Source organism: Dendropsophus ebraccatus, chromosome 6, assembly GCF_027789765.1.
Source record: "Dendropsophus ebraccatus isolate aDenEbr1 chromosome 6, aDenEbr1.pat, whole genome shotgun sequence".
In the NCBI taxonomy this organism is placed as follows: Eukaryota; Metazoa; Chordata; class Amphibia; order Anura; family Hylidae; genus Dendropsophus; species Dendropsophus ebraccatus.
Genome location: NC_091459.1, coordinates 79,267,962 through 79,295,636, shown reverse-complemented (window position 1 = coordinate 79,295,636; position 27,675 = coordinate 79,267,962). Strand labels below are relative to the sequence as shown.

The window sequence follows — 27,675 nt, the reverse complement described above, 5'->3', positions numbered from 1 at the left end:
AAGTAAACTACACTTCCCGGAGTGCTTTGCGAAGCCGATAAATTCCATAACAAACATGCTGGTTGTCAAATAGCGAGCGGAAGTGTAGGAGACAGAATGGTGGTGTCAGCCAATCAGAGTTCCTGAGGGGGGCGGTCGTTAAGTCATTGGCTGCTAGTTGACAACATGTGAGCTCTACAGGGAAAGCTGTGGCGGAGCAGAGCGAGTGATCCTGCAGTCAGCTGGAGGAGGAGGAGACGGAGGAGCATCAGCAGCATCACAGGGAGCTGAGGTGTGCACCGCTGTATGAGGTGAGACCGAGCGTGTGTGCTGGCAGTGCTGCCATCATGTGTGATTGGGGAGGCATTACCTGGCTGTGCAACCTCAGCACCAGTCCCTGCTGCCTGTGCAGACATCGGGCTGTGGTCTCCATGGCAATCACTGATGGGGAGACACCTGCGCTTTACGTGCATCCTGGTGGCGACCCATTACATTACTGTGGGCTGGTAAGGTTATACTGTGTGGGTGTCAGGCTGGTTACTAGAGCTCCTGGCATGTCACAGGGCACAGACAGTACTCTGCCCGTGGGGCATGGCAGGGCATTGTTATGTGGAGTGGGGCATGGCAGGGCATTGTTATGTGGGTCGTGGAGTGGGGCAGGGCGGTGGGTCGTGGAGTGGAGCGTGGCAGTGGGTTGTGGAGCAGGGCAAGGCAGTGGGTCGTGGAGTGAAGCGTGGCAGTGGGTTGTGGAGCAGGGCAAGGCAGTGGGTCGTGGAGCGGGGCAGGGCAGTGGGTCGTGGAGTGAAGCGTGGCAGTGGGTGGTGGAGCGGGGCAAGGCAGTGTATCGTGGAGCGGGGCAGGGCAGTGGGTTGTGGAGCGGGGCAAGGCAGTGGGTCGTGGAGCGGGGCAAGGCAGTGGGTCGTGGAGCGGGGCAAGGCAGTGGGTCGTGGAGCGGGGCAAGGCAGTGGGTCGTGGAGCGGGGCAAGGCAGTGGGTCGTGGAGCGGGGCAAGGCAGTGGGTCGTGGAGCGGGGCAAGGCAGTGGGTGGTGGAGCGGGGCAAGGCAGTGGGTCGTGGAGTGAAGCGTGGCAGTGGGTTGTGGAGCAGGGCAAGGCAGTGGGTCGTGGAGCGGGGCAAGGCAGTGGGTGGTGGAGCGGGGCAAGGCAGTGGGTCGTGGAGTGAAGCGTGGCAGTGGGTTGTGGAGCAGGGCAAGGCAGTGGGTCGTGGAGCGGGGCAGGGCAGTGGGGGGTGGAGCGGGGCAAGGCAGTGGGTGGTGGAGCGGGGCAAGGCAGTGGGTGGTGGAGCGGGGCAAGGCAGTGGGTGGTGGAGCGGGGCAGGGCAGTGGGGGGTGGAGCGGGGCAAGGCAGTGGGTGGTGGAGCGGGGCAAGGCAGTGGGTGGTGGAGCGGGGCAAGGCAGTGGGTGGTGGAGCGGGGCAAGGCAGTGGGTCGTGGAGTGGGGCAGGGTGTCCTACGGTTGGCATAGTAGTATATAGAAGATGGAATTGCATTTTTTCAATTTGGAAATTTTTCATAGTTTAGCATTTTATAGTTCTGTATTTGTATTCCGTAGCACTTCACTATTCTGGGGGATATACAGACAAACTGAGATATTACTGAATTATCCAAGCTAGAGGCGTGAGGGCCTGCTCATGGGAGCTTACTTTGTGATTTCTGTATTACAATGTCTTACCAGAGCCATGTCTCCCTTCTATATGCTATATAAATGCCCGGGGAGCCCTGTTGGTCCACATGTGGGCACCAGCTTCATGGCGTTCTCTGTATGGATGGCTCTTAGCACCATGCCTGGTTAGTATGAGCACCTGAACTGATGTTTGACCCCATTGAGGTTTCTCTTTTTTTCAGAATTTCATTATAATAAAATCCGCTAAGGGGAAGCTACTTCATTCTGATGAGGGAGAACTTGTTTTTTTCTTGAAAGTTGACACTGTAGCCTGCATAGGCCAACGCTTAGTGCTGCTCCAGTGTCTTATTTCTATTGACACCTTGGTAGATTGTATTGTGAACCTTGGTAGATAAGGCAGAAATGATGTGACAGTGGCCATGGCTCCTTTATGGTTGTAGACAGCCATTTGTATAGGACACTACCCTGCCACCTGTGGCTCTCCTGCTGTGGTAAACTACAACTTTTATTTGTATCATATAGCTAGGCTTACTGGGACTTGTAGTTTACAATGGCATGGCATCCATTGTAATGACTAAATATAAAGCTCGCAATAGATTGTTGAAGTTTAGTTTCTCCTTTATACATGTCCTGCTATTAGGATATGTTCCTGGCTTTGTATTCAATAACTGCAATTAAAAACCTGATCATGTGAACACAACCACACCCATTTACACTGTGGGGGATAAATTTATTGTTTTATAATAATTAAATTTATATCTGGGTTTTTTTTTTTTTGTTTGTTTTTTATTTTGCACAATTTTTATCAAAAAACTCTCATGAGTACATTTTGCACCAGGTGGTGAACGGTTACAAAACATTTTTGTGCAACTTTTGGTTTTTGCATGCGAATGGCCATTTACAGAGTATCTGACAGATTTTTGAAGCCAAAGCCAGGAATGGATTTGAAAAAAAGGTGAAATCTGTCTTTCCTTTATGACCTGTTCTCTGTCTACAGTCCATGCCTGGCTTTGGCGTCCGATAAATCTGTGTGTGTAAACGCACCATAAGAAAAACGTACCCAACTTAATTTCAGCAAAACAAAACACTTTTCTATGAAAAACAGGAAAGAGGCATAATGTGGGGAAAACACTGCAAGACTAAAACTGTTCCATCAGTGTCTGGAATGGATTACGCTGTTTGCTGTTGTTTTATTATTACGATTTGCTTATTTGTTCCCTCATCCAAACAGTATAAATAAATTCCCTACATGATAACAGCATAAATCTAATAGGAAACAACTATTGCGACTCATGTTCTGATTAAATCCAGTACAAATCCTCCCGGACGGCCCTGCCATGGCAGTCACCGTACACCATCTCCTATAATTGCCCTGTCACTTTTACACTGCTTGAGGCTTTGGAATAATAAATGATAAAACAAGAATAAAGATAACCTGGCATGTAACCAGGAATTAATGTTGCGGTGACGGAGGAATTTTGCATTTATGATGCTTTCCCTACTTGTAGTGTGGTTCTGTCATATCTAATAAGAATAATGCTTCTCCAAGGTGGCAGAGTAATGCAGCGTTGCGAAAGCAAGGGCTGTGGACATTCCGACAAGTGACAACTTTTCCTGTTGTCACAGTTCTTCTGTCGTCGCTGCTTCCAATTTATTCCATGCTGACGGCATTAAACATATATTAGCTCCTATATAAGGCTCAAATAGTGCGGTCTATGCGCACCCAAATTGTTAACACTAAAACCAATAAATAAAGTACGAATGCAAGACAAAGTATAAAGAAATGTTGTCTTTTATTGATATATCAAAAAATTAATTAACTTGGTTAAAAATACATATCAAGGGAGATGGAGCTGATACAAAACCCCAACAAAACGGTGGATTTTACTAGGTTCCATTACATAAAGTGCTACATCACAAAATAAATAACAGTTAATAGAAAACCTCATATATATATATATATATATATATATATATATATATATATATATATATATATACAGTGAGTCCAAGAAGTATTTGATCCCTTGCTGATTTTCTTTGTTTGCCCACTAATAAAGACATGATCATTCTATACTTTTAATGGTAGATGTATTCTAACATGGAGAGACAGAATATCAAGAAAAAAATCCAGAATATAATTTTAAAGAATATATTTTAATTAATTTGTATTTCAATGAGGAAAATAAGTATTTGATCCCTCTTGCCAAACACACTCAATACTTAGTGGCAAAGCCTTTGTTTGCAAGCACAGCGGTGAGACGTTTGTTGTAGTTAACCACAAGTTTAGCACACACACCAGGGGGAATTTTGGCCCACTCTTCTTTGCAGATTCTCTCTAAATCATGAAGGTTGGTGGGCTGTCGCTTGGCAACTCTGACCTTCAGCTCCCTCCATAGATTTTCGTTCGGATTGAGGTCTGGCGACTGGCTGGGCCACTCCATGACCTTAATGTGATTTTTCTTGAGCCAATCCTTTGTTGCCTTTGCTGTATGTTTATCATGTTGGAAGACCCAACCACGGCCCATTTTCAGAACCCTGGCAGAGGGGAGGAGGTTGTCCCTCAGGATTGTGCGGTACATGGCTCCATCCATCTTCCCAGTGATGCGGTGAAGTAGCCCTGTACCCTTGGCAGAGAAACACCCCCAAAACATTATGCTTCCACCTCCATGCTTGACACAGTGTTCTTGGGGTCATAGGCAGCATTTTTCTTCCTCCACACGTGGCGGGTGGAGTTGAGGCCAAAAAGTTCAATTTTGGTCTCATCTGACCACAAATCCTTCTCCCAATAACTTGTTTCATCCTTCAAATGATCATTGGCATACTTGAGGCGCGCCTCCACATGTGCTCTCTTCAGCAGGGGTACCTTTCGGGCACTGCAGGATGTGAATCCATTGTTGCGCAAAGTGTTGCCAATTGTTTCCTTGCAAACTGTGGTCCCAGCTGCCTTCAGGTCATTTGCTAACTCCTGCCGAGTGGTTGCAGGACGATTTCTGACTGTTCTCAGCATCATTGCCACCCCACGAGGTGAAATCTTCTTTGGAGCACCGGGCCGAGGTCTGTTGATTGTCATGTTATACTCTTTAAACTTTCTGATTGCACCAATAGTTGTTACTTTCACATCCAACACCTTACTAATCTTTTTGTAGCCCATTCCAGCTTTGTGAAGGTCAACAATTCTGACTCTTGAGGTCCTGTGACAGCTCTTTGGTTTTACCCATGTTGGAGACTTGAAATCTGTGTGATCTGTCTGATTCTGTGGACAGTTGTTTTTCACACAAGTGATTAGTGAGAACAGGTGGCTTCAGGTCAGGTAATAGTAAGGGATCAAATACTTATTTCACTCCATGAAATACAAATCAATTAATATATATTCCTTAGATTTATTTTTTGGATTTTCTTTTTAATATTCTGTCTCTCCATGTAAGAATACATCTACCATTAAAAGTATAGAATGATCATGTCTTTATTAGTGGGCAAACAAAGAAAATCAGCAAGGGATCAAATACTTCTTGGACTCACTATATATATATATATATATATATATATATATATATATATATATATATATATATTTTATACTGGGCACTGGGTTAATATTGCACAGAGAAAGTAAACCTCAAAGTGAGTATACAGAAAAAAAAACACCATCGAGAGATAATAAACGTTACCCATACATGTCCTTAGTATAAAAGTCCACCTCACCATTCACCCGACGTGCGTTTCGCGTGTTGCTTTATGGAGGGTGATATCAATAAAGCAACACGCGAAACGCGCGTCGGGTGAATGGTAAGGTGGACTTTTATACTAAGGACATGTATGGGTAACGTTTATTACCTCTCGATGGTGTTTTTTTCTGTATACTCACTTTGAGGTTTACTTTCTCTGTGCAATATTAACCCAGTGCTCAGTAATATATATATATGTATAGGTTTTCTATTAACTGTTATTTATTTTGTGATGTAGCACTTTATGTAATGGAAGCTAGTAAAATCCACCGTTATGTTGGGGTTTTGTATCAGCTCCATCTCCCTTTATATGTATTTATATATTAGCTCCTGTTGAACGTCGGCTTGTTCATTCAGTTTTCCGTTTTCCAGTATTTTTATATAAAGCAGTTGCTAGTAAAGGAGGATACAGGTGACTTGGTGTCCCTACAAAAAGTAATAGGTAATTAGACTTACATACAGTCATGGCCAAAAGTTTTGAGAATGACACAAATATTATATTATCACATGATCTGCTGCCCTCTGGTTTTTATGTGTGTTTGTCAGATGTTTTTATCACATACTCATAATATGATTGCAATTATATTTCTGTAACAAAAGCTTATATTGACAGTTAGAATGAGTTAATGCAGCAAGTCAATATTTGCAGTGTTGACCCTTCTTCTTCAGGACCTCTGCAATTCTCCCTGGCATGCTCTCAATCAACTTCTGGACCAAATCCTGACTTATACAATCAATCAATCAATGCACAATCAATGCTTGCATTTTGTCAGAATTTGTTAGTTTTTGTTTGTCCATCCGTCTCTTGATGATTGACCACAAGTTCTCAATGGGATTAAGATCTGGGGAGTTTCCAGGCCATGGACGAAAAATCTCTGTTTTGTTCCCTGAGCCATTTAGTTACCACCTTTGCTTTATGGCAAGGTGCTCCATCATGCTGGAAAAGGCATTGTTGATCGCCAAACTCCTCTTGGACGGTTGGGAGAAGTTGCTCTTAGAGGACATTCTGGTACCATTCTTTATTCATGACTGTGTTTTTAGGCAAGACTGTGAGGGAGCCGATTCCCTTGGCTGAGAAGCAACCCCACACATGAATGGTTTCAGGATGCTTTACAGTTGGCATGAGACAAGACTGGTGGAAGCGCTCACCTCGTCTTCTCCGAATAAGCTGTTTTCCAGATTCCCAAACAGTCAGAAAGGGGATTAATCAGAGAAAATGACTTTACCCCACTCCTCAGCAGTCCACTCCCTTTTGCAGAATATCAGTCTGTCCCTGATGTTTTTTTCTGGAGAGAAGTGGCTTCTTTGCTGCCCTCCTTGAGACCAGGCCTTGCTCCAAGAGTCTCCGCCTCAGTGTGTGTGCCTTCACTGACAGGTTGGGGGGAGGCTCCTGCTGCAGGTAGATGTCCTACAGCCAGGCACAGGTTAGGAGAAACAAGAGGAAGAAGAGACGCTGGAAACGCACATCAGTTTTTAAGAAAACTGCCAGTGCCGTTTTTGTGCCAAAACCAGAAGTGGATTCAAAAGTAATGGCAAATATAAAGAGAGGACTTGTACTCCTCCTTTTCTGATGGATCCACTTCTGGTTTTGGCACAAATACTGCAGTGGCAGTTTTCCATTAAACTGCTGTGTGTGTTTCCAGACTGTGAGCGATCTACTGTTACTAACTAGCCTTGTGGCCCCTCATGGCATATCCCACTGATAATGTTTCTTTTTCACCCATATGCCACTTGCTTTGTGTCAAACAACCCCTTTAAAGCGACTCTGTACCCACAATCTGACCCCCCCCCCATCCAAACTGCTTGTACCATCATATAGCTGCTTTTAATCCAACATCTGTCCTGGGGTCCGTTCAGCAGGTGATGCAGTCATTGTCCTAAAAAACAATTTTCAAACTTGCAGCCCCGTGCCCAACGGCCAGGGCTTAGATTGTGTATGCATTAGGCTGACACAACCTCTCTGTCCCTCCTCCCCACCCTCCTCATCATTAGGAATGATCCAGACAGATTGCCTCCTATTCATCAGCTGTTTGAATACTGAACATGGGCTGGATCGTTAAAGCACCTGTGCCATGTTCAGGCAGGAGAAAATGTTCCAGTGGCATTCCTAATGATAAAGAGGGTGGGGAGGAGGGACGGAGGGGTGGTGCAAAATTAGCGCACAGATACTCTTAGCCCCGGCCGTTGGGCATGGGGCTGCAAGTTTAAAAGTTGTTTTTTAGGACAATAACTGCATCACCTGCCAAACGGACCCCAGGACAGATGGATTAAAAGCAGCAATCCGAAGGTACAAGTGGTTTGGGGGGGTCAGACTGTGGGTACAGATTAAAGGGGACCTGTCATCCTGGCTGCCAGAGTGAAGCCCGACCAAACTGCCCCACCCCCACCCCCACGTGAACCCCCTTATACTTAACCCCCTCTTGATGTCCCGGTCCTTGACCCCCATCCCGCCGCTAAAAAATCCCCGTCGGAAGCCGTGCACACACTCAGCAAAGATGCGTCCGACGCCCATAGAGAATGACTGGAGCAGTCAATTCTCTATGGGTGTCAGACTCCTCTCTGGTGAGCGTGCACACTGCTTCCGACGGGGATTTCTTGGCGGCGGGACGGGGACCAGGACTTCAAGGAAAGGGTACACTGGGGGGTTGGGTTTCACCCCGGCAGCCAGGGTGGCAGGTCCCCTTTAACTACTTAGATTTTCCACCCAGAAGGTTTGGAATATCTATCTAGCAGCAAAGAAATACAAAGACTGTCAGCTCACCCTTGTGTGCAACAAGACCACATGTCTTCGGTGGAGCAACATAAAAGCGGGCAGACTCCTGTCCAGATACGCAAAAAAGGTATGGAACCAGCTCCAGCAAGTGCGTTAAAGTAGAATTTTTGTTTCATAAACATAGATTAAAAATACATGGATATCCAAGAGACCGCCTACATGTTTCAAAGCCATGGCATGACTAAGGGGCTTGGGCTCTGAAACATGTAGGTGGTCTCTTGGATATCCATGTATTTTTAATCTATGTTTATGAAACAAAAATTCTACGTTTTTAACGCACTGGAAAATCTATCTGACATCGCTTGTTGGAGTTGTAGTATTTGCCCTAAAAGTTTTATATACAGTATGAAGGGCAGAGCAAGCTGTATGCATCCGGGGTATTGAAAAAAGAGATACAGTCGAGTGACACTGTGCCCAGAAAAACACATTTCTGTCACCAGTCTGGCCGCCTTTGTATCCTACTGGTATTACTGTACCTCCTTCTCTACCTCTCAGATCTCGCTGCTGTTTTTTTTATTAATTTTATTTGGTGTGCATTGGAAGAGGGGTAGTCTTATACAGCGAGTATATTCCAAACTCTATATTTTAACTGGAAAAGTTGGGGGTCGTTTTATACACCTGAAAATACGGTAATATAAAATCTAGAAATGTTAACTATGTGATAGAGAGCATTTTCAGTGGCCATATACTGCACAGTCACACTCGTGAAGTCGTCCTGTTTCTGTGTACACCTTCTAAGTGTAATGTACACTGTGAATGCCCCATCAGTAAATAATAGTATACATTAGACCTGGCGGTTCACTTCTCTTTGTTCTCAGTGATTACTTCTGGCAGGAGACTGTTAGCTTTTTACAGGGTAAACATAACACAATTCTATAGACAAATAATGGACAATGAAGTACTAATCTGCCGGGCACTAATGCTGGCACACACAAGATTATTCTCTAAAGATGTTTGCTAAAATACACACAACTCTGAAACCGCACCATCTGCTGCGTCCGTCCAAGGGCAAGTCAAATCCAATAAGTACAGTTGTGCTGGACACAGAGGTTCATAATGTTCTCTGATGCTTCTAGATACCGAATGTGCTGTCAGGTGTTGGTAGTGTGTACCTGTCCCTTATGGTAGTGTCAAAGGGAATAAAAACTGACAGCTCTCCTGTGATGGCGCTAACTGCACTGCACATTGGTTTGGCCTGAAAGACCTGAAGATGCTAAGAAATGTACTTGTTTTTTTTACACTGCTATTAAAGATCCTTGGATTTTCCTAAAGGACACCGCTCAGAAATAGATCTCTATTTACTTACTGTTTGGCAGCACATCAACTTCTCCAGCTGCCCAGCAATGTCCATAAGGAATAAACACATATCATCCAATTCACATCCCACATTTTTCTTGTCCTGACTAAGAAGAGGTATTACGCGGACAAGTCTTCTGCAGCGTCACATTTCTTTAGTCATTGTATTCTGGAGTTTGTGGCGCAGATGGTTGGAGACTAAAACAGAGCTTGTGTCATTAGGTATCCTGAGTGATGGTAATGGGATTTTCATTACTTTTACGCTGTTCTGAACATTGACAAGAATGCATGTTGCTGTAGAAACTAAATAATAGGCAACATTATAGGCAAGGGAGCATCCTTTCTACAGACTTGCAAAATACCAGGTCTCTCCCTATTTGTGTCTGGTTTCCAAGCAAGTGGTTGTCCTTTACTCCCAGTGACTACTTATATAGTACATTGTAGTGTAGTAACTACTGAAGAGAGTGGCTTCCTGCTGCAGAGAACATGATGGACCACAATGTAGTCATGTTGGATATCGCTTCACTCATAGGAGGACTGCCCTAAGACAGAGATGGAATGTGATGGATCCGTGGTGTCCTCACAGTTAGGGTCACAGGTAGTACAGTGGTGCCTTGGATTACGAGCATAATTTGTTCCGGGACCGTGCTTGTAATCCAAATCCACTCTTTAATCCAAGCAAATCTTTCCATAAGAAATCACTGAAATGCAGACAATTTGTTCAACACCACAAAAATAATGATTTGTTAATCTGAATAACATTTAGAACAGATGAAACAAAAAATGAGAAACAGCAGAATATGTGATATTATAATTTACTGTACAGTATAGCAGTCAGCATGTGGTGTATAATGTATAGTAACTGCATAAACCTGAAGAAACAGCAGCAGTTTGTAGATACAGGATAGAACTGCAGATCCCTATAATGACGGAATAAGCAGGACAGATGTGGGCACATTCATGCAGCACTCTGTCCGGGGAGAGAGGGGTTACAGCTATGGAGAGATTACCTCCACAGTCCTGTCCCCTGATGCAAGCCCCAGCCTGAAGTGGATCTGCTATGATTTGGAAGGTGAGCTGTAGACCCCGCTATGCAGACCACGCCCCTCCCCCACTCGCCCTCCAGCCCAGTACGGGGAGCTCTTAAACCAAAGCAATGCTCTTAAACCATGTTACTCTTAAACCAAGGTACCACTTACTTTTATTTGGTCAGTATTCTTTTTTAATCAATTGTATATTTATTAGTTTTTCCAAATATTTTAACAACAAGGACACGTAAACATGCAGAAGTGAACCAATATGGTAACAATATCAGAAACATCCAAGAATATAGATGAATAAGAATCCTGAGGTTATAAATCGTTCCTTCAAAACAGAGATCACCGATTCATATCCTTAGACCAAGGAAACAAAACAGCTTAAGGAGGCAATGTAGCATATCATGTGTTTACCAGGTAAAGATCATAGAAAGTGTCTGAGAATAAAACTTTCCCAGGTAGAAAGCGCACCATGCACAACACATAAATCTACCACAAACAAGACAAAGACGAAATGACAAGGGAGACAACAGAAAGAGGGAAAAACAAAGCAGGATTGTTCAGAATGTATGTTAAGTGGGGACCTGGCCATCCCGAAAGGCGTCCCAAGGGGACCATATTTTATCAAAAGTTTCCATTTGGAGCTCCTGAACAGCAGACAGATCCTCCGCACCTCCTGTATCCGATTGGTAAGGTCCACAGCTGACTGAATCGATCTGCGCTTCCAGAAAGTAGCCAGAAGGCACTTAGCTGCTGTCAGCATGTGTAGGAGTAACCTGGCCGGATGCTTCCGCATTCCCTTTGGAGGGACGTTCAATAAATAAATAAGAGGATCGAGGGGGAGAACCTGGCCAACTACCGCCGCCACTAGTCCCTGAAAGCCCTCCCAGTAAGGCTTCAGAAGGGGGCACTCCCAGAAGATATGAGGAAGGTAGCCCACTCCGGATAGGCATCTCCAACACAGTTGGGGGGTCGCTGGGTATAAGCGGTGGAGAAAGTCTGGGGTATGATACCAAAAAAATAAAATTTTGTATTGGTTTTCCCGGTAAGTAACACAGGAAGAAGACTTGGCTGCCTGGGACCATATGATCTCCCATAATTTAGGCGAGTTGGTGCGGCGAATAATCCCCTCCCACTTATCCATGTATAGGTGCCTTACCTCCGATCCTTCCCCTGGTGAGTTAAGGTAAGAATATATAGAGGATATAAGACCTCTTGTAGAGGGGCAGTTCTTGCATAACATCTCAAAGGACGTTGGCTTTGAGAATGGTGCGTGATTCGTGACTACAGAGGCAATATAGGAAACTAGTTCATGAAAGGATACTGCCCGAGATGGAAGAGTGTATCACTCTTTAAGGACCGGGAAGGGGAGGACCTTCCTAGAGAAGGGGTCCACCACGTCTGCGATATGAAATAATTTAGATTTTTGCCATGGGGCAATAGTATCTCGGGTGCAGCTCCCTTCAATGAGATTTGTATATAATATAGGCATAAGAGGGGATGGGTTCGATTTTAAGGGAAAAGCGGCGCAAGCGCGTGTCCAGATATCTCTTGTGTGCTTCATTGGGCCCAGCAAGGCAACGGGGGTCCCGGCGTCCCTGGGGACCACACCAACTCACAAGGGTGGGTGGGGGCCATCCACAATTTTTCAATTTCTGTCCACTTGTTGTACGCTAACAGTGACGTCCAACATGGTATTCTCCGTAAGTGGGCGGCTAAGTAATAGTTGTAGATATCAGGCATTCCTAAACCACCTCTTGCCCTGCTGGCACAAAGCACTGTCCGTGAGACCCTATGGCAACCTCCCCCCTAAACAAAGTTAAGTAGGTTTTTCTGTAACTTACGGATAGCAACCCGCGGGATGGGTACAGGCAGCGTCTCCAACAGATAGAGGAGGCGGGGTAATATTGTCATTTTAATTGAGCTTATACGGCCAATGAGCGACAGGGGCAGGGTGGACCATTTAGAGAGTTGAGTTTGGATCTCCTGGAATTACGGGGGGAAATTAGCACTGTATAAACTACGGAAATGGGAGGTAATGTTAGTCCCCAGGTAACGCATGGAGACGTCCGGCCACTTATAGGGGAAAGAGGATTGGAGGGTTGCAATTAAGGAAGGGGGAAGATTAATAGGCAACGCCTCCGTTTTGTGGGAGTTAATTTTATAGCCCGAGAGGGCTCCATATTCCTCAATCAGTGAGTGCAGATTCGGGAGAGAGACCATGGGATTCCGCAGAGTTAACAGGATATCATCTGCAAATAGGGAAAGCTTGAACTCTCTGTCCCGAATCAACACCCCCTGCACGTCAGGGGAAAGACGGATACGGGCCGCCAGGGGCTCTATACTTAATACAAAAAGCAACGGCTAGAGGGGACACCCCTGTCGCGTTCCATTGTGAATATGAACTGGTCCAGAAGTGGCATGAGGCAGTTTCACTCGGGCGGTAGGCGAGTTATACAAAGCCTGTACCACACTGAGGAAAGGACCTGATATAACGTATGCCTCTAACGCGGAGAACAAAAAGGGCCATCCCAGCCTATCAAAGGCTTTCTCCGCGTCGAGACTCAGAAGGAGTCCTTGTGAACCAGTTCTATTCAAAGCGTCAATGAGGTCCACTGTCCTCCTGGTGTTGTCCCCAGCTTGCCGTTGTAGTACAAAGCCTACCTGGTCAGCGTGTATCAGGTCGGGCAGGAGTGTCCCCAATCGTAAGGCCAGTAGTTTAGTAAATATCTTTAAGTCTGCATTAAGCAGAGAAATTGGTCTGTAACTGGCTGGGTCAGATGGGTCCTTTCCCTCTTTCGGGACAACGGTAATAAAGGAGTCAAGCATAGTTTGGGGAATTGGGGTACCCGAGAGGAAGGAGTTGAACAAAGTGAGCAAGTGGGGTGTCAGAAGTCCGGAGAAGACTTTATAGTAAGCATACGGCAAGCCATCAGGGCCTGGGGCTTTCCCATTAGGTAAACCCTTGAGCACTTCAGTCAACTCCTCCTCCGAGATAGGGCAATTCAGTGTGGCCAGGTCGTCTGCTGAGACCCTGGGTAGGCAGCAATTAGAAAGGTATTGTTCAAGAAGTTGAGTACGGGAGGCAGCGTCTTGGGGCAGGGGACCAGATAACTTCCCATAATACTCCCGAGAATATATCAGCTATACGTCGTGGGTCGTAGTCCAAGGTGCTTCTATTGTCTTTTAGGGCAAAGGGCGAGGCCTTCACGGACTGATCTCGAAGTTGCGAGGCCAGCAGTGTATGTGCCTTATTGGCTTATGTGCCTTATTATCGTAATATTTGTGTTTAGTATACATAAGGAGTTGCCCCACTTTAGCAAGGGCCAAGTCTTTTAGGCGATTTCGCAGAGCCACTATCTCTCGAAGCAAGGGAATGGTAGGTGTCTGTGACATCTGATCTTCTTTAACCTTCAGTTGCGCTATGCAATGTTCAGTTTGAAGTTTGGCGTCTTTTTTTATTGTGCGTGGAAAGGGAAATGCACTGACCACGAAAAACTGTCTTATGAGCCTCCTCCCCCAATGTTGCGGGGGGGGGGGGGGGTGACGCTGTCCTTGTTAATCTGGAAATATTCACGTATTCCAGCTGCCAAAGTCTCTTTATGCACCGTATGCTTTAAGAGCGCTTCATTAAGCCGCCAGTGACAAACCCTTGGAGTTCGTGAGGAGAGAGTGAGGCCTAATAGGACAGGCGCATGGTCCGACCAGGATATGGGGAGTATGTCTGCCCCTTCTACTGCCCGAAGCCCCAATATATTGCCCAGGAAAAGGTCTATGCGGGTGTGGGTGGAGTGTGGGTGAGAGAAGAAGGTGAACGTTCGTTCAGTGGGGTGGGATATTCGCCAGAGGTCATATAAGTGGTGGGATTGGAGCATTTTACGGAAGGCAGTGGAGAGGCTAGTGGTGTGTCTAGGTGGACTGGCCACTGGGTTATGTACCGTCAGTCTGTCATGCGTTTCTGATGGGGGCAGATTAAAATCACCACCAACTAGTAACCGGGATGGGGGGAGGGGGGCTAGTTTAGATAAAAGCCTTTTTAAAAAAGGGATTTGGCGCTCGTTTGGGGCGTACAAGTTACATAGTATCACCTGAGTCCCCTGCAGCTTCCCCCTCAAGATTACAAACCGCCCCCGAGGGTCAACATCAGCCTCCTCTAAAATAAAGGGGCAAGTTCGGCTGAACATGATGGCGACTCCCGCCTTTTTCCTATCGTTATTGGCGGCAAACAGGGGCGGGCTGGGCAGGGGGGCACATGCCCCCCGGGCCGCTCTTCCCCCAGTTGTCAGGGCCGCCTGGCTGCTGACAGCTGGCTGGAGTCCTCAGTGCCTCCCCTGCTTACAGCCCCGGCCCTTTTCAGTCATATTTACCTGAGGCTGTGCTGTAGATCCGGTCTGTGCTGGAAGCGGCCGCTGAAGCCCCGCCCCCATGACGGTAAGCCCCGCCTCCTTTATGGCCATTATGCTTTCTATAAGCCTATGAGGCTAATGGTAAAAAGCGAACTGCTGTACGCAGTATCTTCCTCCGGCCCCCAGAGTGCTCTCTCTCCTTCCAGCTGGTTCTTCTGTGTCTGGGATAGAAGAGCCTGAAGACAGAGAAGATGGTGTCTGCAGGCAGCCAGGAACCTACACAGCAGGACATCAACACAGCAGGACATAGGGCAGGGGGAGGGAACCAAGGCCCTCCAGCTGTTGCAGAACTACTACTACCATCATACCTGGGCAGCCATAGGCTGTCCATGCATGATGGGAGTTGTAGTTTTGCAACAGCTGAAGAGCCAAGGTTCCCTATCCCTGACATAGAGGATACATATACACAGGAGACCTACACAGGAGGATACATATATACAGGAGACCTACACAGGAGGATACATATATACAGGAGGAGACATACAGAGGAGTATATAGAGGATTCTTATATACAGGAGGATACATACAGAGGAGTATATAGAGGATACATATATACAGGAGGAGACATATATACAGGGGTACATGGAGGATACATATATACAAGAGGAGACATACAGAGGAATTAGGGCTGGGTGAGTAAACAAATTAATTCACCCAGAAGGTTAGAATCGATTAGATTTTTGTAAAAATCTTAAATTAAATTTTCACAAAAAATCATTGCAGGCGGAGCAGCATGGATTGTCGGGTTGGCGGCCGGGCAAGAGGTGCAGGTCAAGCGGGCGGCGCAGAGGTGAGGTGCATGGCGGGCTTATGGCGGTGCGTGGAGTGTCGGGCCGGAGGTGAGGTGCAGGGCGGTCGGGCAGTCCGCCTAACAGACCCGCAACTGACCTGCCCGAGCTATAAATATCACGTCCTGCTCCCCTCCTGGCTACACGTGCAGGTCCCCGGTCTCTGGAGCAGGCCGCAGGGACTGTAGTGGTGATATCACCACTACAGTCCCTGCGGCCTCCTTCAAAGACTGGGGACCTGCATGTGTGGCGGGGAGGGGAACTTGTGTGCCAGGGTGAGAGGAAGAGGAGGAGGGCTATGTGCACTCCTGCCCCAATCACCTCCAGCTGCCCCAGTCCCCCTAGAGTCACCCCCAGTCCCCCTAGAGTCACCCCCAGTCCCCCTCAGTCACCCCCAGTCTTTCCCATTTCCCCCCAGTCTGCCCCAGTCCCCCTTCAGTCAACCCCAGTTTGCCCCATACACCCCCAGCTCTCCCAGTCACCCTCAGCTCCCCCAGTTTGCCCCATACACCCCCAGCTCTCCCAGTCACCCCCAGCTCCCCCAGTTTGCCCCGTACACCCCCAGCTCCCCCAGTCACCCCCAGCTCCCCCAGTTTGCCCCGTACACCCCCAGCTCTCCCAGTCACCCCCAGCTCCCCCAGTTTGCCCCATACACCCCCAGCTCTCCCAGTCACCCCCAGCTGCCCCAGTTTCCCCCAGTGACCCCTCAGCTATACCCGTATTACTACTACACCCCTCATCTTTACCTGTACTACTACAGCCCACATCTGTACCTGTACTACTAATCCCCCTCATCTGTACTACTAATACACCCCTCATTTATACCTGTACTACCATACCCCTCATCTTTACCTCTACTACTACTACTAATGCCCCTCATCTGTATTACTAATACCCCTCATATCTATACCTGTACTACCTCACCCCTCATCTTTACCTGTACTACTACACCCCTTATTCACTATACCTCCACTACTACACCCTACCTAGATGGAGGCACCAGTGGTATGGTGGTATAAGTAACTATGTGGTGAAGGAGTGGTGATAATATTTGTTACTTATATAATGGTAATAGATGATGTGGCTATGGGGTCATAGAGCGCAGTTATGGGCGTGGCTATGTCCCTCTTTCCCCCCCAGCAAAAGGAGACATATATACAGAAGTATATAGATGATACATATATACAGGAGTACATAGAGGATACATCATATATCCTCTATGTACTCCTGTATATATGCATCCTCTATGTACTGCTGTATATATGTCTCCTCTGTACTGCTGTATATATGTCTCCTCTGTACTGCTGTATATATGTCTCCTCTGTACTGCTGTATATATGTCTCCTCTATGTACTGCTGTATATATGTCTCCTCTATGTACTCCTGTATATATGCATCCTCTATGTACTGCTGTGTAGGTCTCCTCCTGTGTGTGCGTATATACATTATATATATATATATATATATATATATATATATATATATATATATATATATATAAAATGTATATACGCACACACAGGAGGAGACCTACACAGCAGTACATAGAGGATACATATATACAGCAGTACATAGAGGATACATATATACAGGAGTAGACATACACAGCAGTACATAGAGGATACATATATACAGGAGTAGACATACACAGCAGTACATAGAGGGGACATATATACAGGAGGAGACATATACAGGAGTACATAGAGGATACATATATACAGGAGTACATAGAGGATACATATAAGTATGTGTGTTTGTTGTTTTCTTTATTATTATTTTTACTAATGGGGGGTGCACACACGAGGGGGGTGTTCTAAAAAGAGGAATGCCTATACCCACAGGACCACAGCAGTGATATAAACTATTGTAAAAAAAAATACAGAAACCCCAGCTTTCCCAGCATCTTGTATTTGTAGTCAGTATAATGGAGGTCACCCAGCTTTTCCACCATCTTATACTCAGTATGATGGAGGTCACCCAGCTTTCCCAGCATCTTATAGTCAGTAGGATGGAGGTCACCCAGCTTTCTCACCATCTTATACTCAGTATGATGGAGATCACCCAGCTTTTCCACCATCTTATACTGCGTATGATGGAGGTCACCCAGCTTTCCCAGCATCTTATAGTCAGTAGGATGGAGGTCACCCAGCTTTCTCACCATCCTATACTCAGTATGATGGAGGTCACCCAGCTTTCCCAGCATCTTATAGTCAGTAGGATGGAGGTCACCCAGATTTCCACCATCTTATACTCAGTATGATGGAGATCACCCAGCTTTCACAGCATCTTATACTCAGTTTGATGAAGGTCAACCAGCTTTCCAGCATCATATACTCAGTACGATAGAGGTCACCCAGCATTCCTTGCATCTGTCTATGGGTACGTTCCGTGTCATCGCTGAGCCGCCCCATAGACTTATACAGGAAAGTGACTTCTGATCCCTTCACAGGGCACAGTAGGATATTTGGTCACAAATGACGAAGATGTTATAGGTAAGGGCCAGAGTGGTCCTTAAAGGATGGGCCGCCAGTCTGCTACTTATGGGCCAGTGCTGTGTGCTTGCCCCCCGGGCTAAAATTTGCCAGCCAGCCCCTGGCGGCAAACACCGTGGGGTATTTGTGGAGGGCAAATTTAAAGGTACCAGTCCTGTCATGGTGCATCTCCTGAATGAAGGCAATATCCGCCTTTGATTGTGCTAATTCCTTCAGGAGTAGACGCCTCTTAAGGTTAGAATTGAGGCCTTTAACATTTAACGTGAGGAACCGCACCATGACAGGACAAGGTTAAAAGGAGACATACAAGTTTGTACCTGAGCCCTACGAGCCAGGGCATGAGTAGAGTTAAGCAGGGGTCCCAGCCAGCCCCTGCCATGGAAAGGGTAAGAAAGCAGGGTGGACTATAATTCGCAGGGCGGACGTCCAGGTCACTCCACGCAGCATCATCTGCCATAGTGCAATAGAATTGAATCTGTAACTGGAGGGAAGACACATGAGGGAAGCTAAAGGGACAAAAAAGACAAGACAGGACAACACAAGACCACACATAAAAAGCTATCAAATCTGTAAACCAACAGAGTGATCCACACTCTGTTAGCAACTGTTGAGACCATAAAGGAATGAATTTCACGTGCAATGTACAGCTATCTCCCGCCCATATGGATCTTCCAAAAGGGTGAGAGGCGCCCTACTCAACAGTTCTAAAGGGGTAGATAACCAGAAGGGTGCTGGCGAAGAACAAAAAACAAGAGAAGAAAGTACTCAGCAAAAACAACAGCACATGTAAGAACATGAGCAACATTATAAAGTATCTAATCTACAACTTTCCACATCTACTCCAGTACTGCATACTTAAACAGAAAAAGTTAAACTAGATGCGGTATGGACATAACTATAAGGGAGGACCACCACACTATCAGACAAACAAAACAAGACTGTAGAAAGAACAAAGGACCAGGGGAAATTAGCAATATAAGCAAAGAGTACAGGGACGGCTCCCTCCTACTGAGAGAGTATTCAGGTTGGACGTCGGGATCGGCCGCCGCCTGGCGACGAGGATGGCGGGGGAAATCTTTCTCCTGTGCTTCACTGGGGTCCACACCGGAGGCGGGGGTGGTGGTGGGGGTAGGAGCTCCCAGTTCTGCAGGCGAGTGGGCGGAACGTCCAGGATATCACAAAATCTTTCCAGGTCATCCGCTGATCTCAGAATGGCTGATCGTCCGTCTCCTCTAGCGTTAAGGCTAAATGGGAATCCCCATCGGTATGGAATATTAGCACTGGCGACCGCGGTGTTTAAGTGTAAGTGACAGGGGGAGTCCCCTGTCACTTACCGATCGGGACCCCCGCAGTGTGACTGCGGGGGTCCCGATCGTTGAAACGGACCGCCGGAGGTCTCTCGCCTGTCTCCGTGCGGTCCGATCGGCGATCGGCTACACTGAGCCTGCACAGGCAGGCTCAATGAGCAGAGCGCCGATAACACTGATCAATGCTATGCCTATGGCATAGCAATCATCAGTGTAGAAATCAAACTAGTGTATGTAAAAGTCCCCCAAAGGGACTTCAAATGTGTAAAAAAAAAAAAAAAGTTCAAAACACTATTACACTACCCCAAAGCCCCTCCCCCAATAAAAGTTGAAATCACCCCCCTTTCCTATTATATAAATAAAACATATAAAAATAAATAAATGGATAAATATATAATATACCGTAGTGTGCGTAATTGTCCAATCTATTAAAATATAACAAGCGTCATTGTGATCGGTAAACGGCGTACACGAAAAGAGGGGAAAAAGTGCGCAGATTACCGATTTTATGTTACATTATATATTAAAAAAATCAATAAAAAGTGATCAAAACGTCCGATCTTCACAAATATGGTATTAATAAAAACTAGAGATCATGGCAGAAAAAATGACACCCCATACAGCCCCATAGGTGAAAAAATAAAACCGTTAGAAGCGTCACAATAGGCCCATTTTATTAATATTTAATTGCCAAAAAAAGGATTTCATAAAAAAAATACATATATAACATTAGAGAATCTGTGTAACCTGCATATGGTTGTGTTCGGGCTGACCTATAGAATAATAGTATCATGTCGCTGTTACCATATAGTGTATTACGTAGACACAGGAACCCCCCAAACGTTACCATATTGCATTCTTTTCTCTTCTCACCTTCACGACGGCACCATAGGAGGATGGGTTGTACCCTAGGGACAGGAAAAAGCACGAGAGGTTAAAAGCCCCTCCCCTTCCTCCCAGCACCAGTGCTTTTTCCTGTCCTGCTAGGGCAGACACGAGAGGGGGGGATCCGAGTGAAGGTGAGAAGAGATCCCCCAAGAAGATGGACACAAAGGGCAAGGGTCGATCGGGGCTTAGGTCTCCTTCCTCCCTCATCCCCCTACCAAACGGATCCGTCGTCTCTCGAGGCCTCGCTCCGGGATCGGGACTCGCGCGGGTAACCGTGGGCTAATGGAGTCCGGCAACACGAGGTAACCTGGCGGGTTGCGCTCCTGCTGCAATGTGGTCAGACGTCTCCGGGGAGCGTAATCTGTCGGGATTCCCGGAAGTACGTCATTACGTGGCGTCTTACGCCGGACCACTCAGGTGACGCACACACGCCGGAAGTCGCGTCACAGCACTTCCGGTGGGGCGCCATCATTCAAAAGGATGGCGCGAGCAGTTCGGATCGTCTTCTATGGAGATGGATTCCTCCGCTTCAGAAGAGACTGCCTCGGCGGTAACCGTAAGTAAACCCCCCTCAGTCATGCTTCCGTGTGCCGATCTCTGCATTCAGTACGCTTCCAATGCCAGCTCTGCATTGGGACCTACTTGTTGTTTCACTGTCTGGTTCACCCTATGGCTTATATACAGGGGTCACCAAGGGTGATAAGTACACTTCTAATATATACTGGTATAGGGGGTACATTTATACTGATGGATTCTTGGCTCTCATACCTAGGAGACTAAAGAATCTACAGCAGCATCCTCCTCTGCAGGCAAAAAAGGGACGCAAACAAAGAGATGTGTGTCATGCAACAGCAAAATTCCTTCAAATTATAAAAAGAATATATGCGCAGGATGTATAGGGGATATTATTAAGAAAGATAGATCTTCTTTTCTTAAAGACATCAGAAAGATGATGAGGGATGAAATCTCAGCATCCATAGCCAAAACCCCGGCAGCCACTCCCCCTCCGGCTATTCCCCCTCCAGCTATCCTGCTTCAAGACATACCTCCAGCGTCCCTTCCTACGCCTCCTGCTGCCCCTATAGGGAACAACACACCACCTATAGTACCAGAAATCATAGACCCTGTACCCTTGGCATCGGGCTCTATAGATTCAGGATCAGTTATATCTATAACTTCCTCTAAGCGTAAAAGACATTCATCCGCATCCTCATGTGAATCTGGCCAGATTTCCGAAGCTCTAGATCTAACGGCAGATGAAACTGAATACAAGGAGGAAACTAAAAAATATTTATTTTCCTCTGACCATACACTCCCACTTCTTAGGGCAGTAAGGAGTGCTTTGGGATTTGAAGAGATTCAAGAAGAAGTCACATTGAAAGACCAGATGTTTCAGGGTCTTAAACCTAGGAAAAAGCTGGTCTTTCCAGTGCACGAAACACTTCAGTCCCTTATCTCAGATGAATGGGCGGACCCTGAACGTAAATTACAGGTTCCAGGTGAAATCAAGAGACGCCTCCCATTTAGCGAAGAAGATTCCGCTAACTGGAGAGAGATTCCGCTAATCGATGCCCAGGTTGCCAAGGTAACTAAAAAGACCCTCCTGGCATTCGAGGACTCGTCACAATTAAAGGACCCTATGGACCGTAAGGCAGAAAGCCTACTCAAGAGGTCCTGGGAGACAGCATCATACTCAATCAAAAATAACATAGCATCCACTTGTGTGGCAAGGGCACTACACCTGTGGATAGGCCAGTTAGAAGAACACCTGAATAGCGACTGTTCTAGAGAAAGAATTATAAATTCTCTTTCTCTTCTAAAAGATGCAACGGCGTTTCTATCGGATGCCACGGCAGAATCTGTGAGGTTTGCCGCAAAAGATGGGGCACTAACAAACGCAGCACGTAGGGCTCTCTGGTTAAAAAACTGGACTGGAGATCCCACGTCAAAAGCGAAACTGTGTGGTATTCCCTTTAAGGGAAAATATGTATTCGGATCTGCCCTTGACACAATTATTGAGAAGAGCGCAGATAAGAAGAAAGCAATCCCTGAGAACAAAGCTCCCCAAAAGAAAGAGCAGTTCAAGAAGCCTAGATACCAAGAACCGTATCATGGCAAAGGGAAGGGGGGCCGTTGGAGCTACCCAAAGGGAGGCAAGGGGAAAAATATTTTTTTCAGTCCCCGGCCCTCCCAAGATAAGCAATGACCTCTGTCCAGTAGGGGGGAGACTGTCGGAATTCTCAAAAGCCTGGAACACCATCACGGAAAACAACTGGGTGTTAAACATCATCAGGGACGGCTACCAAATAGAAATTACTCACCCCCCTTCAAAAAGATTTGTCATATCCCGACAGTCTCCAGGTCCCCTACAATCAGAGATGGTGGCAAGTGTGCTAAAGCTCCACCAAATGAAGGTCATTTCGCCTGTCCCTCGAGAAGAGAGAGGGTCAGGACATTATTCAAGTCTCTTCCTTGTCAAGAAGCCGAACGGATCGTACCGTCTAATAATAAATCTAAAACCACTAAACAAATACGTAAGGTATATAAAGTTCAAGATGGAGTCAATAAAATCCACCACTCCATTGATAGCCAAGAACGCCTGGATGATCTCACTAGATCTCCAGGATGCATACTATCATGTGCCAATTCATGCCCAGTCACAAAAATACCTAAGATTTGCCATAATGATAAACAAAAAATTATGCCATTTCCAATTCAGGGCCCTCCCATTTGGGATATCATCAGCGCCCAGGATATTCAGCAATATTATGTCAGAAGTAATATCCCTTCTCCACTTACAAGGCATAAACGCAGTAGCATACTTAGACGATCTACTGATAATAGCGGAGTCCCAGGAGAAAATAAAACTGGATCTAGAAAACACTCGCAATCTGCTCCAGTCTTTGGGGTGGATTATAAACGACAAGAAGTCGGATCTAGTCCCATCTTCCAGAAAGATCTTTCTAGGGATCCTCCTGGATTCAGATCGCCAGATGTCCTTTCTCCCAGAAGGGAAAATAAAGGATCTAAGGGAGAAAATTCGGAAGTTCAAGGGGAAATCACGAACTTCAATCCGAGAAGCAATGTCCGTTTTAGGGTCAATGACAGCCTGTATTCCGGCGGTACCTTGGAGTCAGGCTCACTCCAGGACCTTACAATCTCAAATATTGAAGGTATGGAACAAAAGACCCACGGGCCTCGAAAACAAATTTTGCCTTACTCCTCAGGTCAAATCCTCTCTCCGCTGGTGGCTTTCCCAACAAAATCTGGAGAAAGGGACACCTTGGAATCCTCAACCAAAACGCATTATGAGAACAGACGCAAGTCAATACGGTTGGGGAGCCCAAGTAGGAACACAATTTTTTCAGGGTACCTGGAACCAAGAAACCCTGAAACAATCCTCAAACCTGAGAGAACTCAAGGCAGTACAGGTATCCTTAATTTCAGCAGTAAATATCTTGCAGGGTACCCACGTACACATCCTATCAGACAATATGACAACTGTGGCACACCTGAGACATCAGGGAAGCGCCAAGGAAAATCGTCTATGGAAAATTTCTCAACAAATATTTTCCTGGGCAGAAGTCAATCTATTGTCCCTTTCAGCAACACACTTAAAGGGAATGGAAAATACCCAGGCAGACTTCCTCAGCAGGAACAAAGTTCACCCGGGCGAATGGTGCCTGAAAGACCACATATTCCAACAACTAGTGGAACACTGGGGCCAGCCCCAAATAGATCTATTTGCCAACAGACAGAACCGAAAGGTAAAAAATTTTTTCTCTCTAAACCCAGCAGATCACCCTACAGGAGTGGATGCCTTAACTCAGAGATGGCATTTCAGGATGGCATATGGGTTTCCTCCGATCCCCTTAATCCCAAGAGTTCTCCAAAAGATCCGGGAAGAGAACCTGAAAATAATCCTTATCGTCCCGTACTGGCCCAGAAGGGGGTGGTTCGGGCTTCTCAAATATCTAGCGATAGAGGACCCAATTCTTCTTCCACAGATTCCAGATCTACTAATGCAGGGCCCAATAACACACCCGGATCCACAGAAATTCCATCTGTCCGCTTGGATCCTGAAGAGTCCATGCTAAGAAGTAAGGGACTATCAGAACCAGTAATCTCTACCCTCATGAAAAGTAGGAAGAAAGTTACTGCTTCTATATACCTCAAAGTATGGAAAGTTTTTAACTCATGGTGCCAGTCTCCTCCTCAGTTCCCTGCAGAACCAAATATAGCCCAGATCTTGGACTTCCTACAAGCAGGGCTATCTAAGGGCCTCAAGCCTGCTACGTTAAAAGTTCAGGTTTCGGCACTATCAGCAGTCTATGATACGGATCTGGCCAATCACCGGTGGATCAAAAGATTCATTCGGGCAGCTACAAGAGTAAATCCCACAGTTAAAAACACACATCCACCTTGGGATTTGAATGTGGTTTTGGAAGGACTAACAATGTCTCCCTTCGAACCTATCGAGGAAGCAAATCTAAAGTCCCTCTCCTACAAGACAGTCTTCTTAGTAGCTATCTGCTCAGCCAGAAGAATAGGAGAGATTCAGGCCTTAACGATAAGGAAACCTTACTGTACAATCTCAGATGACCGTATAGTTTTAAAGACTGACCCCTCCTTCCTACCTAAGGTGGTCTCCAGCTTCCACAGGTCCCAAGATGTCATACTTCCCTCCTTTTGCCAAAACCCTAAAAATCCTTTAGAGAATAAATTCCATACTCTAGACGTTCGTAGAACGGTCCTACAATATATCGAGTCAACCGCACCTTGGCGGATAGATGAAAACCTCTTCTTACAATTCCAAGGGAAGAATAAGGGGAAAAAGGCATCTAAGAGTACTATTGCCAGATGGATCAGGAATGCCATCTCACAGACCTACCAGTCTCAAAATCTTTCTTCTCCAATTAAAATACGAGCCCACTCCACGAGATCGGTCTCAACCTCTTGGGCTGAAAGAGCATCTGCCTCTATAGAGCAAATCTGCAAAGCAGCAACATGGTCGTCTCCTCATACGTTTATGCGACACTACCGGCTGCAACTACAAAGCGACGAAGACTTGTCATTTGGACGCAAAGTTCTTCAAGCTGTAGTCCCTCCCTAAGGTAAATTGTTGGTATTACTCCTATGGTGCCGTCGTGAAGGTGAGAAGAGAAAATAGGATTAGTCCTTACCGGTAAGCCGGTTTCTTTGAACCTTCACGACGGCACCAGTAACCCTCCCTGTATTGTATACGTTATATGATACTCACGTGGTGCTAGAATTACTGTTACAAAGGCACTGGTGCTGGGAGGAAGGGGAGGGGCTTTTAACCTCTCGTGCTTTTTCCTGTCCCTAGGGTACAACCCATCCTCCTATGGTGCCGTCGTGAAGGTTCAAAGAAACCGGCTTACCGGTAAGGACTAATCCTATTTTTTTCGATTTCACCTATTTATATCTTCTTAAATAATATATTTGGAATTCCATCATACATGTTATGGTAAAATGAAAGACGCCATAACAAAGTACAACTATTTCTGTAAAAAACAAGCACTTACATGGCTTGTAGATAGAAAACTGAGAGTGCTAGAGCTCTTAGAAAGGGGGAGGGAAAAACGAAAACACTAAGATCAAAATTTGCGCGGTCCACTGGGTCATTTTGGGCCTGGTCCTCAAAGGGTTAAACTGGCATTCCTGCGCCCAATGGCCGGGGCTTAGATTGTGTGTGCATTAGGCTGGCACAACCTCTCTGTCCCTCCTCCCTGCCCTCCTCATCATTAGGAATGCTCCAGGCAGATCATCTACTATTCATCAGCTGTTTGAATACTGAACATGGGCTGGATCGTTAAAGCACCTGTGCAATGTTCAGACAGTAGAAAATGTTCCAGTGGCATTCCTAATGATGAAGAGGGTGGGGAGGAGGGACGGGGGTTGGTGCAAAGTTAGGGCACAGATACTCTTAGCCCCGGCCGTTGGGCATGGGGCTGCAAGTTTTAAAGTTGTTTTTAGGACAATAACTGCATCCCCTGCTGAACGGAACCACAGGACAGATCTTGGATTAAAAGCAGCTATCCGAAGGTACAAGTGGTTTGGAGGGGTCAGATTGTGGGTACAGAGTGGCTTTAAGCATCTGATCCCTCAACTGTGAGGCTAATAGCTTATGAGCCTTATTGGATTTATTGTAATATTTATGTTTAGTGAATAAAAAGTCTAGTAGCTTTAGAAACCGCCTGATCTTTTAGATCATTCCATATAGCCACTATTTTTCAAAGAAGTTGGACCGTAGGGCAACGAATCATGCACATCTTTTTGGTGTAGCTGCTAAGTGAGACTTATGATTCGGGACTGCGCGTCCTTTTAAACACCAGAGGAGAGAAATATACAGTTACCCCAGAATACGAATTTTTGAGCCTCCCACAAAGTGGAGGGGGCATCGACACTACCCACATTCAGTTGGAAACACTCCTGGATACCTTTAGCCAGGGTCTCCCTATGGGAGGCGTGTTTCAGCAAAGTCTCGTTCAGTTGCCAGTGGCAGACTCCATGATAGTAAAGTAACGTCCAACGACACTGGTGTGTGGGCTGACCACGTAATCAAGTGTATTTCGGACCGTGCTGTGGACCTCAACCCTAGGATATTTCCCCATAACAGATCTGTGCGGGTATGCGTGGAGTGCGGGTGCCTGTCCCAGTTCTCAAAGGGCGGTACATTGAAATCACCACTAACCAGCAATAGAGATGGAGGGAGGCGTGACAGCTTAGCTAGTACTCGCATGAGAAAATGCAGCTGCCCCTCGTTAGGAGCATAAATGTTACATAAAGTGGTTTGGATACCTTCCAATTTTCCTGTCAGTATGACGTACCGCCCCTACACTTCACTTGTATCTGCCTGAAATGAGCAGGTAGCACTGATCAATATAGCCACCCCTGCTTGTTTCTTATCTTTAACAGCAGAGTATGCTATGGGATACTTATGGTAGGCAAATTTAAACGTGCACAACTTTTCTCCAAGAAACGCATCATGATATGTCCACATGCAATCGTGAAGGTTTCAGGTCTCTTATACAGAGCAAAAACAATCTGGCACATGTCTAAGGCAATATTAATAAATTTGCCTAATTTTTCCTTCTTCAAAATTTGTGCCTTTTTAAAAAAAAAAATGGGTTGCATGTGGAATTGCAGCTTAGGTCTATTTACTTCAATGCTGAGCTGCATTTCTTTGCCTAACCCCACCAACTGGTGTGACATTGTTTCTAGATGAAAGCAGTCATGTTTTTTTTTAATCCCTTCTTCACTTTACCCCATTGATGGAATGAGCTTGTTGGAAGGTGCCTTCAATTCTTGTGTAGACAG

General features: G+C 46.0%; 2 protein-coding genes across 2 annotated transcripts in view; both read left to right on the top strand.

Annotated features, from left to right (window-relative positions):
* The first annotated feature begins 17 nt into the window (after nucleotides 1-17).
* The window catches only part of SERPINI1 (serpin family I member 1), a 47,769-nt gene continuing 20,111 nt past the window's right edge, over nucleotides 18-27,675 (top strand). The window contains exon 1 of the mRNA XM_069975252.1: nucleotides 18-290. Coding sequence (XP_069831353.1) covers nucleotides 286-290 — 5 coding nt within the window. The 5' untranslated portion in view covers nucleotides 18-285. The remainder of the gene's footprint in view (nucleotides 291-27,675) is intronic.
* LOC138794895 (uncharacterized) lies at nucleotides 23,955-25,706 on the top strand. Its single transcript, XM_069973825.1, has 2 exons — nucleotides 23,955-25,448; nucleotides 25,682-25,706. The coding sequence occupies exon 1, from the start codon at nucleotides 24,011-24,013 to the stop codon at nucleotides 25,445-25,447; it is 1,437 nt and encodes a 478-aa protein (XP_069829926.1). The 5' UTR covers nucleotides 23,955-24,010; the 3' UTR covers nucleotide 25,448; nucleotides 25,682-25,706.

Excerpts from the sequence above, each read along its gene's own strand:
- LOC138794895 (XM_069973825.1), top strand. The coding sequence starts at position 24,011 with ATGGTGCCTGAAAGACCACATATTCCAACAACTAGTGGAACACTGGGG.